The 14,245-nt window shown below is 43.8% G+C and overlaps 1 protein-coding gene across 2 annotated transcripts in view; it reads right to left on the bottom strand.

Annotated features, from left to right (window-relative positions):
• The window catches only part of COPS7A (COP9 signalosome subunit 7A), a 217,502-nt gene that overhangs the window by 11,608 nt on the left and 191,649 nt on the right, over window positions 1-14,245 (bottom strand). For both annotated transcript variants that reach the window (XM_069650669.1, XM_069650670.1), the window contains exons 6-7: window positions 12,695-12,800; window positions 11,633-11,796 (exon numbers count right to left, since the gene is read on the bottom strand). In XM_069650669.1, coding sequence (XP_069506770.1) covers window positions 11,633-11,796; window positions 12,695-12,800 — 270 coding nt within the window. The remainder of the gene's footprint in view (window positions 1-11,632; window positions 11,797-12,694; window positions 12,801-14,245) is intronic.

Here is a 14,245-nt window from a genome sequence, read left to right as displayed (position 1 = left end):
AGTGGAAGATGGGCATAACTCAGCTCAGGCCCATTTTAGACCAATAAGTAAAGAAAGAAAATTCAAAATATTGGCACTGATTTTCACACAACAATCACAAAATTAATGGATGCGCCGCATAGACCTCCATGTTACATGCTCACACATACCTATTACCAAAGAATACCCATCATTCGCGAAGACTGAATCACCACCACAAGCGATTTAGTGCATGGTAGTAGGAGCATTCCTACCTGGATGACGAAGGGAAGAAATGTTCTCTCAAAATATTGAGCTCAAACTATTGGACTTGCCAGTGAACACATTTGCCAGTGCAAATTATTAATTTCTTGAGCAGGCTTATTTTTCTTTTGAAAGAGGAGCACTTCAATCAAACAGCATTTTCTCTGAAGGACTCCTTCAATGATGGCCAGCGGTCGTGAGGAAGAAGCAACAAAATGCTCTGTTTAAAACCGGTTGGATCACAAACATTGGTGCACGTTTCAGAGGGCAGCATATAGAGCAAAATAACCGTATCAACACAAACTGGCTGGGCCTATTTGTCGCTGTAAGTTCGCATCCACAAAAAAGGACAAAACAAGGATCCCAATAGCAACCAAAGTGTGCATCTTCGCCACTAGGGCTTATCCTGTAGAGTGCAGCGGCTTAGGATGGGGTTGGACAGTCCATGCTCTCAGTAGGAAGCCTCATTCGGACTGGTGGTTCACCAGGGAGTTCAATTTTCCCACGCTTCAGGGCAGGGCTAGGAGATATGCCTAGAGAACAGGCACTGAACTTCAAAAGAAGGAAATCCAAGCAAAACATTGAGGTGTAGGGGACAAGGGATAAAGGAAAGTCTGTGTAGGGCCTAAGCTAAAAGACCAAAAGTGTCCAATCCTCATTTTATTTTCAATCTGCCGAAAGTGTGAACATGACTGAGCTCCAAGTCACTCAGAGGTGAAGGCCTTTTTGAGTGCCCCAGTACAATTCTTTGTCTGTGACTTCATCCTGTCTTTGCATTTTTAGGCCTTGCTAAACTCTCCACCTGCCTCTGACTGGGGCCTGGTACCTTCTGAGTAATACAGGAACCAGACCACCCCACCTGCCAGTCCCTCTCAGCATCCTTCGCCGGGACTTTCCCTTGGGTCCCCTTTCCGGCCTATCCCTACCCAGTCCTCCTACCCAATGCACTTGCCTCCCCTCCCCTCTCTTTCCCCTGGCACTTGCCGCCTCAGCCTGTACAGCACTTACGCCTCCTCCCCTTTGCACTTCTACCTCTACCCCCACCCCCTTGCACTTATCTCCTTAAGCATTTGCACAGCAGGATTGTCACAAGGCCAATATAACCGCCTGTTTTCCTGTTGCTGTTTTTTTTCCTCATTAGATCCCATGCTCACCCCCCCCCCCCAACCCCTTTTTTGTCTTGTGCTGCCTGGAAACACTTGTGTATAAGAGCCATACACATGTCCAATAAATAAACATGGCCAAAAGGCTAGTATTTTTAGCTAGCACCATATTGGGCCTCTCTTGCTCTAGGGCTTCTTTTTTGCTAATACAATTAGGCATTCCCCCACCTGGTTATTTCTGGGTAGAGGTTTCTCCTCTTACCCCCACATTGGTTCTCAAGGGCTAACAAGCGTTCATTTATGCTGGTAACCTTGCAGCTGCCATCAGAGCTTATGTTAAAGTCTTAGAATATTTCTCGCCAAGTCCTGGCCCCCGCCAGTATTTGGGCCCAGGGTCTCAGAGGGGCTAACTGTGTAGCCTCTTCAGTTATATGCTGTGGCTTAACTGGCACTGCCACACCCTTCTGACGTGCCATTTTGCCAACTGCCCTTCTTTGCTTGGCCAACAAAGGTTCTGCTTCTCAGATTCAGATTGTTCTTCCCTACTCACTATAAACACCACTTTCTCCCTCAATCTCTCTCAGGAATGCTACTCTAACATCCACAAATTCAGGTGGCTTGCACTGCTTATTCTAAAGGGAGTCTTAGAATGGTTGTCCCATAAGTGCTTTGATTTATAAGTTATTTTTCTCATTTGTGATTGGTCTTTCTTCAATGGTCCTGCCACCGCCTCCTTTTTGTGGCCAGTTATTCCATTTACCTGCAGGGGATTAATATGTTTGAACATGAGGGCCTTGGGTACTGTCGGATTCCGTTCAGAGGTTACAGGAACCCGACCGTCCTTGTGGGATAATGGAACCTTATCTTAGGAGCCCATTGATCTGGTGCAATGGTCCACGTGTGACAGCTCCTTTTCCCGCTTCCACTGCATCCATGGTGAAATGTGTTTGCTGTGCGTTTTCCCTGATTGGAACTTTCTGCTAGACTCCTGTCATGGACCATCCTAGAGCTTGCACACTAGACATACTACCTATTAAATCCTTAGACAAACACGGAACTGTGAATGGGTGCAGTGAATGAGTACAGAATGAACAGTCAAAGCACCAGCTCATCCTGCGTAAACTAAATAGTGGTTCTTGGGATGGTTTTCTTTGGAGTTTAAGTACAGGTTTGGCTTCTGAACTATTGCCTCACTCTCCTCTATCAAAGTGCATTTCCCAGACTGATATGGTGTACCTTTTACTAATACCGCCAATGGTGTCGCTCTCTGGGATCAGCCCTATGCTACTGGCATGGGTCGCATCACAGAGGGGGGTACCTCCCCTGCCCTGGCTCCCACAGTTTCCTCAACTCCACCTACAGGTGATAAACCGAGGACATCGTCACACAGCAACTATTCATCTCCTCTTGGTGCAACACCACCATGCACCTTCACAGTGTCTCCAGGATCAGTAATTACAGGTGTCCAATTGGGACATGCAACAAATTATCTTATGCCAATGGTTCGGTCACTATGGGGATTGTGGTGCTGGGAAGAAAGCATGCTGCATGGGGGTCCAGTCCAGTGCTTTTGCAATGGAGGCTGGTGACTGATAATCCCTGTATGGATGAATGGGAAGCCAACGTGCATCATTTACAGGACATTTCCTACATTATAGATTTCCTGAAATTGTGAGCACTTAAATTAGTGCTCAAATCATTCCTTTCTATCCATAACATCAAATTAGATAATGAAAAATGACACCACAACCAACCACCAAGTACTATCTAAACACATGCAAACATGTGATACAAGATCCACACAGCCTGCAAACGATGCCATGGTATGCAAGTCAACTACCAAGCATGGAAATCGTTCAAGACAAAGCAGATCCCTTCCATTAAAAAAACAAACGGATGAATCAAAGGTTCAGACCCTACAATCATAATGGCCTATTGCAAAGTTGAATTGTGTGAAGAAAAAATCAGAACATTGGTGACTTCAAGTCCCACAGTGCGCCACGTACTGGGACAAGGAGGAACTCCGATGCAGGCTAGTGGTTCCAATGGCCCCAACCCGATCGGGACTTTTGAATATACACGGCCCCCTCAGGTGCAGGCCATTATAATAAGAGAGTGGAGTAGTAGAAACCACCTGTTGCAGGAGAAGCAGAAGCGGAAGAAGAAGGGAAACGCCAGAGCCGCTGCTTTTGTTAAAGCCGGTATCGGTCCTGATAGGGATTCCCAGGTTTATAATCTGAATTGCAGAGGTCGAGCAGCAGAAGGTGGTATTGCAGAAAGCTTTTTCACTGGAGAGAAAGGCTCTCCTACTGGCTCGCAGTGTCCCAATGGCTGGCGAGCACCAGTGTTCACTAGGAACCAGGGAAGCTCCTTTCATGTTTGGAGCGGGCTGCAGGACGCGAGAAACAGCCTGCCGTTCAGACAGAGTCAGAAGCAGAGCGAGCAGGGGCAGCAGTTCGCACGGACGCATACACAAAAACCATAGAGTTTACCAGAAAAGGATAATCCCGGTACGCTCTATATGCGACCGCTGACTACTAAATATTTTTGAATACCAAACTAACTTAAAGAAACATGTATAAGCAGTATTACCAAAAGCCAGCTAATTGCAAACACAAATGCCAAGCAAAGAAGGGGCAACACAGAAACAAGCTAATCAGAAGTAGCATTGTCAAATTAAAGATGGGGCAATCCTTTACAGAGCTTATAAATTATGTTGGTTGAATGATAAAAGAACTTTGTGGCAGGAAGATTGTAACTGTTGTTGCCAAAGTAAAGATGGGGCAATAATTAAGCAAGATAACAACAAGCATTTCCTAGCCAAACAGAAGCAAGATTAAGAAAGAAACATTATAAGCAGTTTGTTGATATGGAAGTGGGAAAACAGAAGTGGCAGGAGAGAGGCCCTCCTGGTATAACTTCTTCAGGAGGAAGACCGCAGAGCAGCATTGCCTGTGGCAAAATTAAGAGTGCAACAAACAAATGTTTAACATGTTTTCCTAAACGAAGTTGTGAATATTGATGTGGTTAAAAGTTGAAGACTTTACTAAAGATTTGAAGTAGACCTGACCACAAAGTACTTCTAGTAGGATTAAGAGCTTTTTGCCCTGGCACATGAGTATACAAGCATAGGGACCTTTTATGGTAGCCCTGGCAGGTTAGTGGACCAGGAAGAAATCATTAAAGTACTGTGTTGTGGCTGGAGGATTTGATAAGAAGAAGAAGTGGCAAAGTCACTAAACTGTTTTAATGAATTGTGGAATCATCCTGATAAACTTTGTTGTTGATAAAGAAGAATTTGTTTGCTCAAGAAGAAATAGATAAACAAAGATGATCTTCTTGAACTATTGGTTAAAGTCTGAGTGGAAGTCTTTTGGAGCAAGAAAAATGTTATGATCCAAACTTGGTTCTTATAAAGGTACTTGCCTATTTGAAATTTTGAGTGAAAATCCTGCATTGAATCTGGGGAAGGGGGACTGTTCAAGATTACAAGAATATAGTTATAAGGTCTATGTTGAACTTAACTGTTAATTCTATTACATTTGAATTTCTATACATTTCCTTTAGGAGTTTAATGTAGGTTTAAGTGTGAGGGATACATTCCTTTTGTTACAGTGTTTTCCTTTAGTTTATTTTGATAGCCAGAGAAGTCCTTGTTAGGTTATTATTATAATTGGTTATTTATAACACGGTTAATACCCAGATGTTTCTAAGCACGGACCCGGGGATCGAACCTGCGTTACTCCACGTCGTCTTGCTTCCAAGGCAAGCGCGTTGCCCCTGAGCTATCCTCCCGAGGTTAGGGATAGTGAGGCGTTTATCCAACCTTTTTTAGTAAATAAAATGGCTTCTTTTGAAAATCCTTTACCAAGTTGTCCGCCTCACATTTCTGACCTCTCACAAAACCTAAATAGGTCTTAAATTACGAGGTTCAGGAACAGTTATTCAACCTATGGGAAAGGACACGGTTAGACTGTAACAAACCAATAAAAATGTCCAGAGTTGATGTGCAATTCACAGTGGAAAGCCCTTTTAGGGAAATGTGGGGAGTATTTCTTTGCTCTTCTCTGCCAATGCAACTTCGTCTGAAAGTAATACTCAGTTGAAGCAGTGAAAGGATTTAATGATGTAAATAGCCCCAACGGTTGGTATTCAGGACATTTTCACATGTAACCACAAAAGGGGACTGCTGTGAAGACTGAATAATCTGTCAAAAGTGAATCGCAATGTATAACACCACTGCATGCCATTGATTAACTTTGCAGCATGCCTCACAAGTACTTTCAATATGTACATTTAAATTTGCCCTTAGAAGCAAAAATTACCTCCCACACGGTCTTCCTATTCCTTAAAATATTGTATTTGTGAAGCCTAGGAAACTGCTAAAACCCCACAACACATCCGGGGGCAAAATAATACCATTGTATCCTCTATTTTTTGCTAAACCTGGCATACAATTTATTTCCTTAAACATTGATCTAGAATCCATTGTAGCGTAGCAGACGGATCCTTCCCAAGAACCTTTCTTCAAGATTCAAGTGATTAAAGATTTACTTGAAGGCTTAAAAGAACATCAATCCATCAGTGAGGTGACTATCGCCTCCTTGGGAGCTGAACTAACACTGGCAAAAATAACATGCCGCTGTTTGAGCCATTGCACAAATACACCCTTCATCCCCTCTCTCTGAAATAGCCTGCTAGAGAAGATGATCCATTCGGTCAAGCCACTTTGAGAAATCCAGGTGGCTTGGCATATTTGGTGTCCATTATGTGGGCATGGAGAGTGGGCAAGACACAGGATGTGTGGACTCCTGAAACTTAAATAACATTCTTAGAAAGTAGGGCTCATTTCTTCTGCAGGTAGTCTAAGTTTTGCTACCATAAAGTCTTCCAAATGCTTTCTCTCTTGCAGACAGGTCTCTTCATATCTCAGATGCAGAGAGGACACTTTTTCTCAATCTTGACAGTACGAAAAAGATCAGAAATTCAAAGACATTTGTGATTTATGTTGATATTCACAAGCAGTATTTCCTGCTAAGAAACTTTGATTCGCTGCAAAGATAGTCTCCTGCATTAAGATAAGCCACTAAAAGGTTAACAAATGTCTTCCATGCAGGCTTAGGGACTACTACCATATGAAAGGGGGCAACAGCAGCTCTTCTCAGGTATGCTCTGTTATGTGAAATATGTAATGCAGTTACATGGAAAAATAATACTGCATACTTGTATAGCGTTCCATGCCAGACTCCTCCAGCTTCAAAGTGCTGCAATAACAGGTGTTGGTGCCCAATTTTGAAAGGTACTTGATTTAATCTTGGAAGGATAAAGGGTTAAGTTGGTCCTGCCATGGGTGTCAAACGCAAAGTGTAGGCTGCCCTCATGTTGGACGCCAACACTTTACAACACTTTGCAGCTGTCCACAACTGACTGATGTCAGTCTGTATGTTTACCAAGCTTTACTGTGTACACTGCAAAACCAGAGCAGCCACTCAATTGGGTCAAGTCTCTTTGAAAACTAGATTTAATTAAGTTGGATTATTTTCATTTATCCCTTTTTTTCTCCCAATTACACACCGTCCATTCGACACAGATGGGATTGCTATTCCTTTCAGTTTTATTGATTAATGACAATCCTGTGATGTAGAAAAACATAAGGAAAACAATTTCTTGTAATCCTACTTCACCATGGGTATCTTAATTAAATTGATAACTATCCCATTCACCTGCACAGAGAAATAAAGAAAACGATTAGAGAAAGAAAAGGTTGATCACTGATCTGTACATCATGTACAAATGAATGGACTGACACCACTGTTGATGTACGAACTGGGATGGTCTTAAGATGACCAACCTTCTATAGATCTAGTTCACATAACCTGCTGGTTTCCTTGTTTTATTCATCTTTTTATATAAAAGAGGGATATAGAGTAGTATATATGTGTTCTCTTTGAAGGTGAACCAGGTGCTAATTCTTAAAAACAAAAGCCAGATATGGTTAAAGTGTTGCGACATCATACACATAGGCACCACATATTCACGAATTTATGAAGTTATTTATTTTATTTATTTGGATTTGTAGAGCGCGCTAGCAGCCGAGGGCATCGAGGCGCTGTAAGAGAGCTAAAGGAGGCTTACTTGAAGGCTACAATGAAGCAGCCCATGAGATAACTTGTTAATTTTACAGGGTCACAAGTTTTAGAACATAGTATGTTACTTAACAGAATACATCAGACAAAGAGGTTCGTTTTGATTGCTTAGCGAAACGCTGAGTGAGAGTCAATGAGCCGGAGGTGTGTAGGGAAGGCATTCCACAAGGTGGGTGCGACTGAAAGGAAACTAGAGCCTCCTGCACGGGCTTTGCGTGTTCTAGGGTTAGATAGCAGGTTAGAGTACTGAGATCTGGATGGTTTGTAAGTAGAGGGTTTGGTGATTCTTTGTGCTAGACAAGGAGGAGCCAGGTCGTGGAGACACTTGTGAGTCAGAGCTAGGGCTTTGAAGATGATCCTTTGCTTAACTGGAAGCCAATGGACCGGTCTCCTGAGTTCTGAGATGTGTTCTTTACGCGAGAGACCTGCGGCGGCTCTGAGCGTTGTTGTTTTGAATGTTAATGAAGATCCAATGATGGAGAGCTTACCCAACTCCTCAGTAACCAGGGCCTCAAAAAAGCTTTTAACGCAAATCCTATTCAGCCTGACATTCACAAAAATACACAGACACCCTCTCTCGAAACAAAAATGTAGAATCACCAGAAAAGCCATTTGAGCCTCTAACCTCAGAGAGTATGTACCTTTCATAAACATTTGAAATGTTTTCCTAACAAGATGTCCACCAAAGAGCCTTAAAACGACTTCCTGAACAGATCCAAAAACATTGACTACTCTTTCCTCAAACAGATAACCATCAAGCGTGACAAACCCACATACTTCACCACAAAATAACCTGGAAAAAGCCTTGAATCCAAAGCCTCTCGGAAACCGAGAACCTCAAAAAGCCTCATACACAACTCTCTCAACCAGAGAAATGCCAATGAACCTCCATCTGAAAGCCTTTCCTAGCCATATAAACTACAAGTTTCAAAACCCACTCGTCTCTAGAATAATCTGACCTTCAAGAACTTTTAATTCAAATTCTCTGTTGAAGTCCCACAAACCTATAAGCTACTTGCCTCTACCAAGAAGAGATCCTTGGCATATACCCAAACACCTGCCACCAACATGAATACCACAAAATACAGCAAACAATGTAACCCCCAGTGACCCTAAAAGGAGCATCAAGTCCTTCCCAAGAGCACCGCAAGGAGCATTCAACCTTATTTTGTTGTAGCCAGAAAAACAACCAGTGTCCATCTCAACTCCTTCCCCTATGAAACACTGTTTAAAGAATCGTTCAATACAGCCCCTTTCCAAGAGATCTTCCGAAGACCCTTTCTAAATCCTTCCCCTACCAGAGGCTCACCATGGATACTTAAACCTAGAACCATACGCTAAAGTGAACCACCAAAAAGCCCATCCAGATAACTTTCCAAGGGCCTCAATCCCAAAACAGTAAGCAGGGAAACTCCAAAATGCTTTTATGCCAACTCATCGGGAAGAAAGAAATTCAATATTCTAACCAACCCGCTTTCAAACAAGAGGCTACAACAAGCACCTAATCCAACACGGTCCCTAATAAACCCCCTAAAAACTATTCCATTACCAATTTCACTCCTACCATCAATGAGAGAACATGAACATGCATTTGGTTAAACTCCTTCCTCCAATCAGTTTATCCATAGAACATTATTGTGAACTCTTAACCCAGCATAGAACCCTAGGAATCAATATACTGCTTGCCATCAAGGAGAGAATGTTCAAATAAAAAAATGTAAAATAGAAAAATAAATCTTCCTCTACAAATGGGACAATTTCCAAAGAGCAACTGCACTAAGAACCTTCCAAGAAGACTGGTCAACTCTTAGTTTAGGATTATTTTCTGTTATTCATGCAAAGAACCCTGTAAGAGCATGAACCGAAACACATTCACCCCAATTCTTTCCCTTGAGTATATGTGACTCGCCTTCTTTAATCAAAGACATTCCTAATAGAATCTACCCAAACTCTAAAATGAACACCCCAAAAGGCATCTACTCTTGACACAATAACCCCAAAATGTTTCTAGTCCAATTTTCCATAAGCAGAATTTTAATAGAACACATACACTTGCACATCCCTCAATGAGAGAACCCCCATGCAACCGTGGAATATTGTAATGTGGCATGTAATCTTTTGTGGGTTTTTAGATCATGGGAGGACTTGTGGTAGATGGCCTTCGCACGTTGGATCAGAAGTGGACATATAGGATCTGCACATGTTGCTAGGTCTCACTGAAGCAGGAGGAGTAGATGTCCTTTAGAAGTTCTCCTGTTGGCATAGTTAGTTGGGAATGGGTGCGCAATGGGAGTGCTTCATCGAGCAGCGCATCACCTTTCAAAGATACCATGGCAAACGCTCTCTCCTTAAATCTACCTCAAATCCTCCACAAACATTTGCTACAACCCATTTGTTCAACAACAAAAAAGCTCGAAAAACCTAAACGTGAACTGCGCCCAACAGTGATACTCACCAAAGACAATTCCATCCAACTCATACCATCAGCTACCCCAAAAGCACCTGCCTCAACTATTTCAAACCCCAATCAACCTCCAATAGGAATATAGCTTCATTGTGCCAGAGAACAAACTATATGTGCACTATGCTTTGCTTACAAAAAAGTGTCTGCCAAACCCTTTATCTATCCACAAATAAGGTTACCAAGTACAACGTTTCAGTTTCCCTTCACACCCATTTTAGAGGGCACTACCCCCCCAGAAGCCTGCGTCAAGGAGTCACCACCGTCCAATCTGTCACTTCCCATTCTCTTATGACGCCCAACTCAGAACATTATGTGCTTCATCTTATTAAAGGGTCGCCTGTGACGGCGGGATGGGATATATTCACTTCAGACGCCGACTCTGGCACGTCTCAGTAACTACACAGTGACCCAACAATTTGAACCCAGCATGCCCTCTCAGATGTGCGTGTTTGGTAGCTTCTTGCAGCTTTTTCCCAGTCTCAGCACTAGGATACCAGAGGACAGGTTCAGACTGCGTTAGCTCCAGTAGATATTTGTACTTTAGGGCGTGAGCAGCTGTTGGCTCAATCCCTGTGCCGTACAGCAGCAAGTAAAGCTTCAGAGCCTCTATGTTTGAGAGATGTTCACTCATACCCAGTTCATTACCCACAAAGCAGTTCTTGATTTACAAAGGGAGTCTTAATTCATGTGAAAGTTACAAGCCTTTATTGTTTACGATAACAGAACATAACTGTCCTCTCTTGCCCCAAAGAATCGACTTCGCTCCTTCCCTCTGTAGCCATTAACAACTAAACTAAATACAGCTTCTGACAGCATTCTGAAAGGTATTTAATGAAAGGAAATAACTACAAGTCAATCAATCGTTCATGCAATAGCCTTTCCTGAACTTTCATCAGCTAATCAAAACCCAGAATTCTACATTGTCATAATATTAATATTGCCCCCTCCATGCTGTGATGAGAAATGGGTGTGCACCATTCCAAATGACATCAGCAAGTATCTTCGTGCTGCTCAGAGACACAGGTCTGACAGTTTGCGGTCTAGTCAAAAACATGTCACTACATTATTTCCAAAAAAATCTGCTAAACAGGTCCTTTGAGTCAATAGATGTGAATAAACCAGATCCCACATTGTATCCAAGAGCATTAGTCCATCCATGCCCTTTGCTGAAAAAGGTGACAAACGGAGTCCTCCACAGATCAAAGCATCGAAGCCTACTTCATTGGAGCTAAAAATATCAACTGACTTTCTCTGTTCTACCCAAAGGCATTGCTCAACTGATCCAATTACGCCCTGTGATGCTCCACCCTATAAATAAAATGCGTCACTCACTCCACACTATGTAAACTCAAATCACAAATCGGCAATCTGCATTCTATGGAAAAACATGAGCCAACAAACGCTCACCCATTTACTCAGACAGCAGCTATTAGGCTGAACCCAATCTTGAGCATTCTTTAAAAAAAGCTGTGTACTAACCAGCGCAATCTGTACTTGCCACAAAAGATGGCGCCTTAGGAGGTGGGTGAAGAGGGCAATAAGTCCATACTGGCTCAGACAGAGTTCATGGGGATGTGGTAGGAGAAAAGCATGGAAGGCGCCACCATGTACAGTCCCCCCACCTCCCACCACAGTTTCCAGATGAAAAGTCTCATGTTGGGGGCGGAGAGGAGTAGGGGGCTGTAGCCAGGCCTCACCCTTTGCCCTTTGCCGCTTTTTTGCTGGGCTGCCTCTGGTTGGTGCCGGCGGCAGGTTCTCTCATCTCCACCATGTGCTGTTCAGGGTCCTGTGACGTCACAGCAACTGCCGCTGCTGTGGCCGCTGCCGTTGTCACCTTGATGGTCTTTTTCAAGTTGGCCACCTGTAAGGAAGAGGAGAGGCTCATCAGTGTGTAATCACAAGAACGTTTCATGGGCCTTGCACTCTTTCCTGACCCCTGGTTTAAATTCAGGTGCAGCAACACAAAAAGATGTATGATAGCTATACATGTGGTGGCCTTTCTTTTAAGACCTTTCCTGTTCTCCTATTGGCTCTATGACTGAGAACGGACTGTGCAAGCATGCCTTTGCCCTGAAATACATCTATGGTTGAGTAGTCCTAGGGAGCTGGTTATTAGTGGCATCACAGAGAACTCCAAAGGAATTTGTCATTTATCTGTCAAGGTCTGTGGCCGAGGAAGCTTAGGGTTTCATCTCAACGAATAAAAACCTTAAGCAAGTTTAACTTTCAGGCCATTCTGTCCCTATGGCCCTTGTGCCCCCCCAGGGACCCTGCTCTTCTAGATCTTCTAGCTGTATGGTGGAACCTCTCGCAGAGGCTCGCTTTTCCATTCCTTCTTCGGACTATGGCTAGGGACTCGGCTGCCCTCTTTCGTAAATGTAACTGGACTAAGGAGCCATTGCTAAACTTCCTTCCTTAATCTGTATGGGTAAATGCTCCACAGGAGCTTGCCTTTCTGGTCATCCTCTCTATATCAGGCAGCTCCTATGATGCTTAAATGTATAGCCCCGCTTGTACGGTACATTTGCCATCGTAGACCCTTTTCAATTTCCATGGTGGAGGATGGTGGGGAGTCTGCCCTCTTAGTATGTTATGGTCAAGTGCTTTCAGGGATCATGCCATTGTAGTGCATTTATATATTTCTATGGCCGAGATCTACTAGTGCACTTGCCATCCTTATCCAATGGCACTTCCACTTAAACACTCACCCTTTCATATGAAGAGCCTCCCAGGATGCAACATTGCTCCCAAGAACTCACCTCTGCTTCAATCTGCTGGGTGACACTCAGATGCTGCTCCTTCTGCTGGTTGGCCCGGCTGACTTGCTCTTCAATGCCGCCAAGCATTGCCTCACATCCCTGGCACCTGGTAAGGAGAGAGAGGTGGGTGGGACAAGGGGTCAGACATGAGAAAAACAGACTAGGCCGTAGGTATAGGGTTTTGAAAGCAGAGGGTGCATGGATCACAGCCGCCAGTGGTACCAAGGAGTAATGAACACACACAGTGCTGTTATGTACACGCAGTGCAGTGGCCTACAATCCCATATCTTCAACAAAAAAAGGGCACATTGGTTTTAAGTGTCCATCTTCAGTTCTATGTCAAGGCCAGATCATACTTTTATTTCTTCAGATAAGGGATTGTTCGTTTCCCATTCCTGTAGTAATCACCACGTTCTACCACAGCTCTGTTCCTCTCCATAGAAGAGAAACATGTGGCTGCAAGATACTCCACAGTGAGCTTCACTACAGCGCCTTCCTGGGCAACTTACAGTTTCTGAACAACCCAACAAACTAAGTACTTTGGGGACATATCAATCCCCTTAAGTAACTTTCTTAAAAGGAGATTGCCCCCCCCTCTCCCCACCTGTCTATCGAAATGTAGCCTCATGGGAAAAGCAATCTTAGAACATTTCACTTGCCTATAGGTCATGGGTGCAGTGATAAATGGGTTTTCACATTGGAAAAATGAGCATTGTGCTTTAAACCGTACGCTGTACTATATGGCTAGCAATGTACTTCCATGGACAAGGACTCGGCTGAGGTGGGATATTCCTTCGCTCAGAACTCCGATACCTCCAAGAGCCACTAAACCGCCTCGGTTCCCAGGTTGGCCCTGCGTTTACTTTCATCTCAAATGCAACCGTCATTTTGTAAACCATTCTTCCCGTCATCTTTTGTTCGCTTATAGTTAATATGGAGTTGTTTTGCAGACATACTGGCACCTAGAAGAGGAGGCTGTCCCCTCCTCTGACCCTTTACTGCCCTGAAGGTGCACCTGTAGAATGTGGATGTTTTCATTAATTCACTTTAATCATAAAACACGAACATGTTGCCCATGTTCGCATTTAGTCATTTTAATTCCAGTCTCACTGTTGTTTCCACTATCTTTCCAGTCATATACGGTGTGTCAAAAATGTATAGTTATTGCACCATCACCCTGGGTTTGACACTAGGTACGTCCCTTCCTGTACTCCCACTCACCCTATCCCACCTGTCATTGGTATGTTCCCAAACCTTGAAAGACGGGGGTCTGGTCCCTCCCATAGGAGGATGTTGCTCCATTACCCTGTGCAATCCAGACCCTCTTCCAGGGAGCCTGTGCCACATCCAGTTGAGCCCAGAGGACGTGTTGCTGGGCGTTCAATCCTGCACTCATATTTGATTTCTGTTAAGGCGACTACGCTGCGTTTGCTCGGTCGCCTGCTACGCCGCATGCCACGCAGGACATTGAGAGCTAATCCAGGTACAAAGCCTGAGATCCAGATAGGAGCGAGGGAGAAGATACAGGATATGGACTTGCCCACTGCCCTG

The sequence above is a fragment of the Ambystoma mexicanum genome, chromosome 3p (assembly GCF_040938575.1).
Source record: "Ambystoma mexicanum isolate Mex_15411 chromosome 3p, UKY_AmexF1_1, whole genome shotgun sequence".
NCBI lineage: Eukaryota > Metazoa > Chordata > Amphibia > Caudata > Ambystomatidae > Ambystoma > Ambystoma mexicanum.
This window is presented reverse-complemented; position numbering and strand designations above follow the sequence as displayed.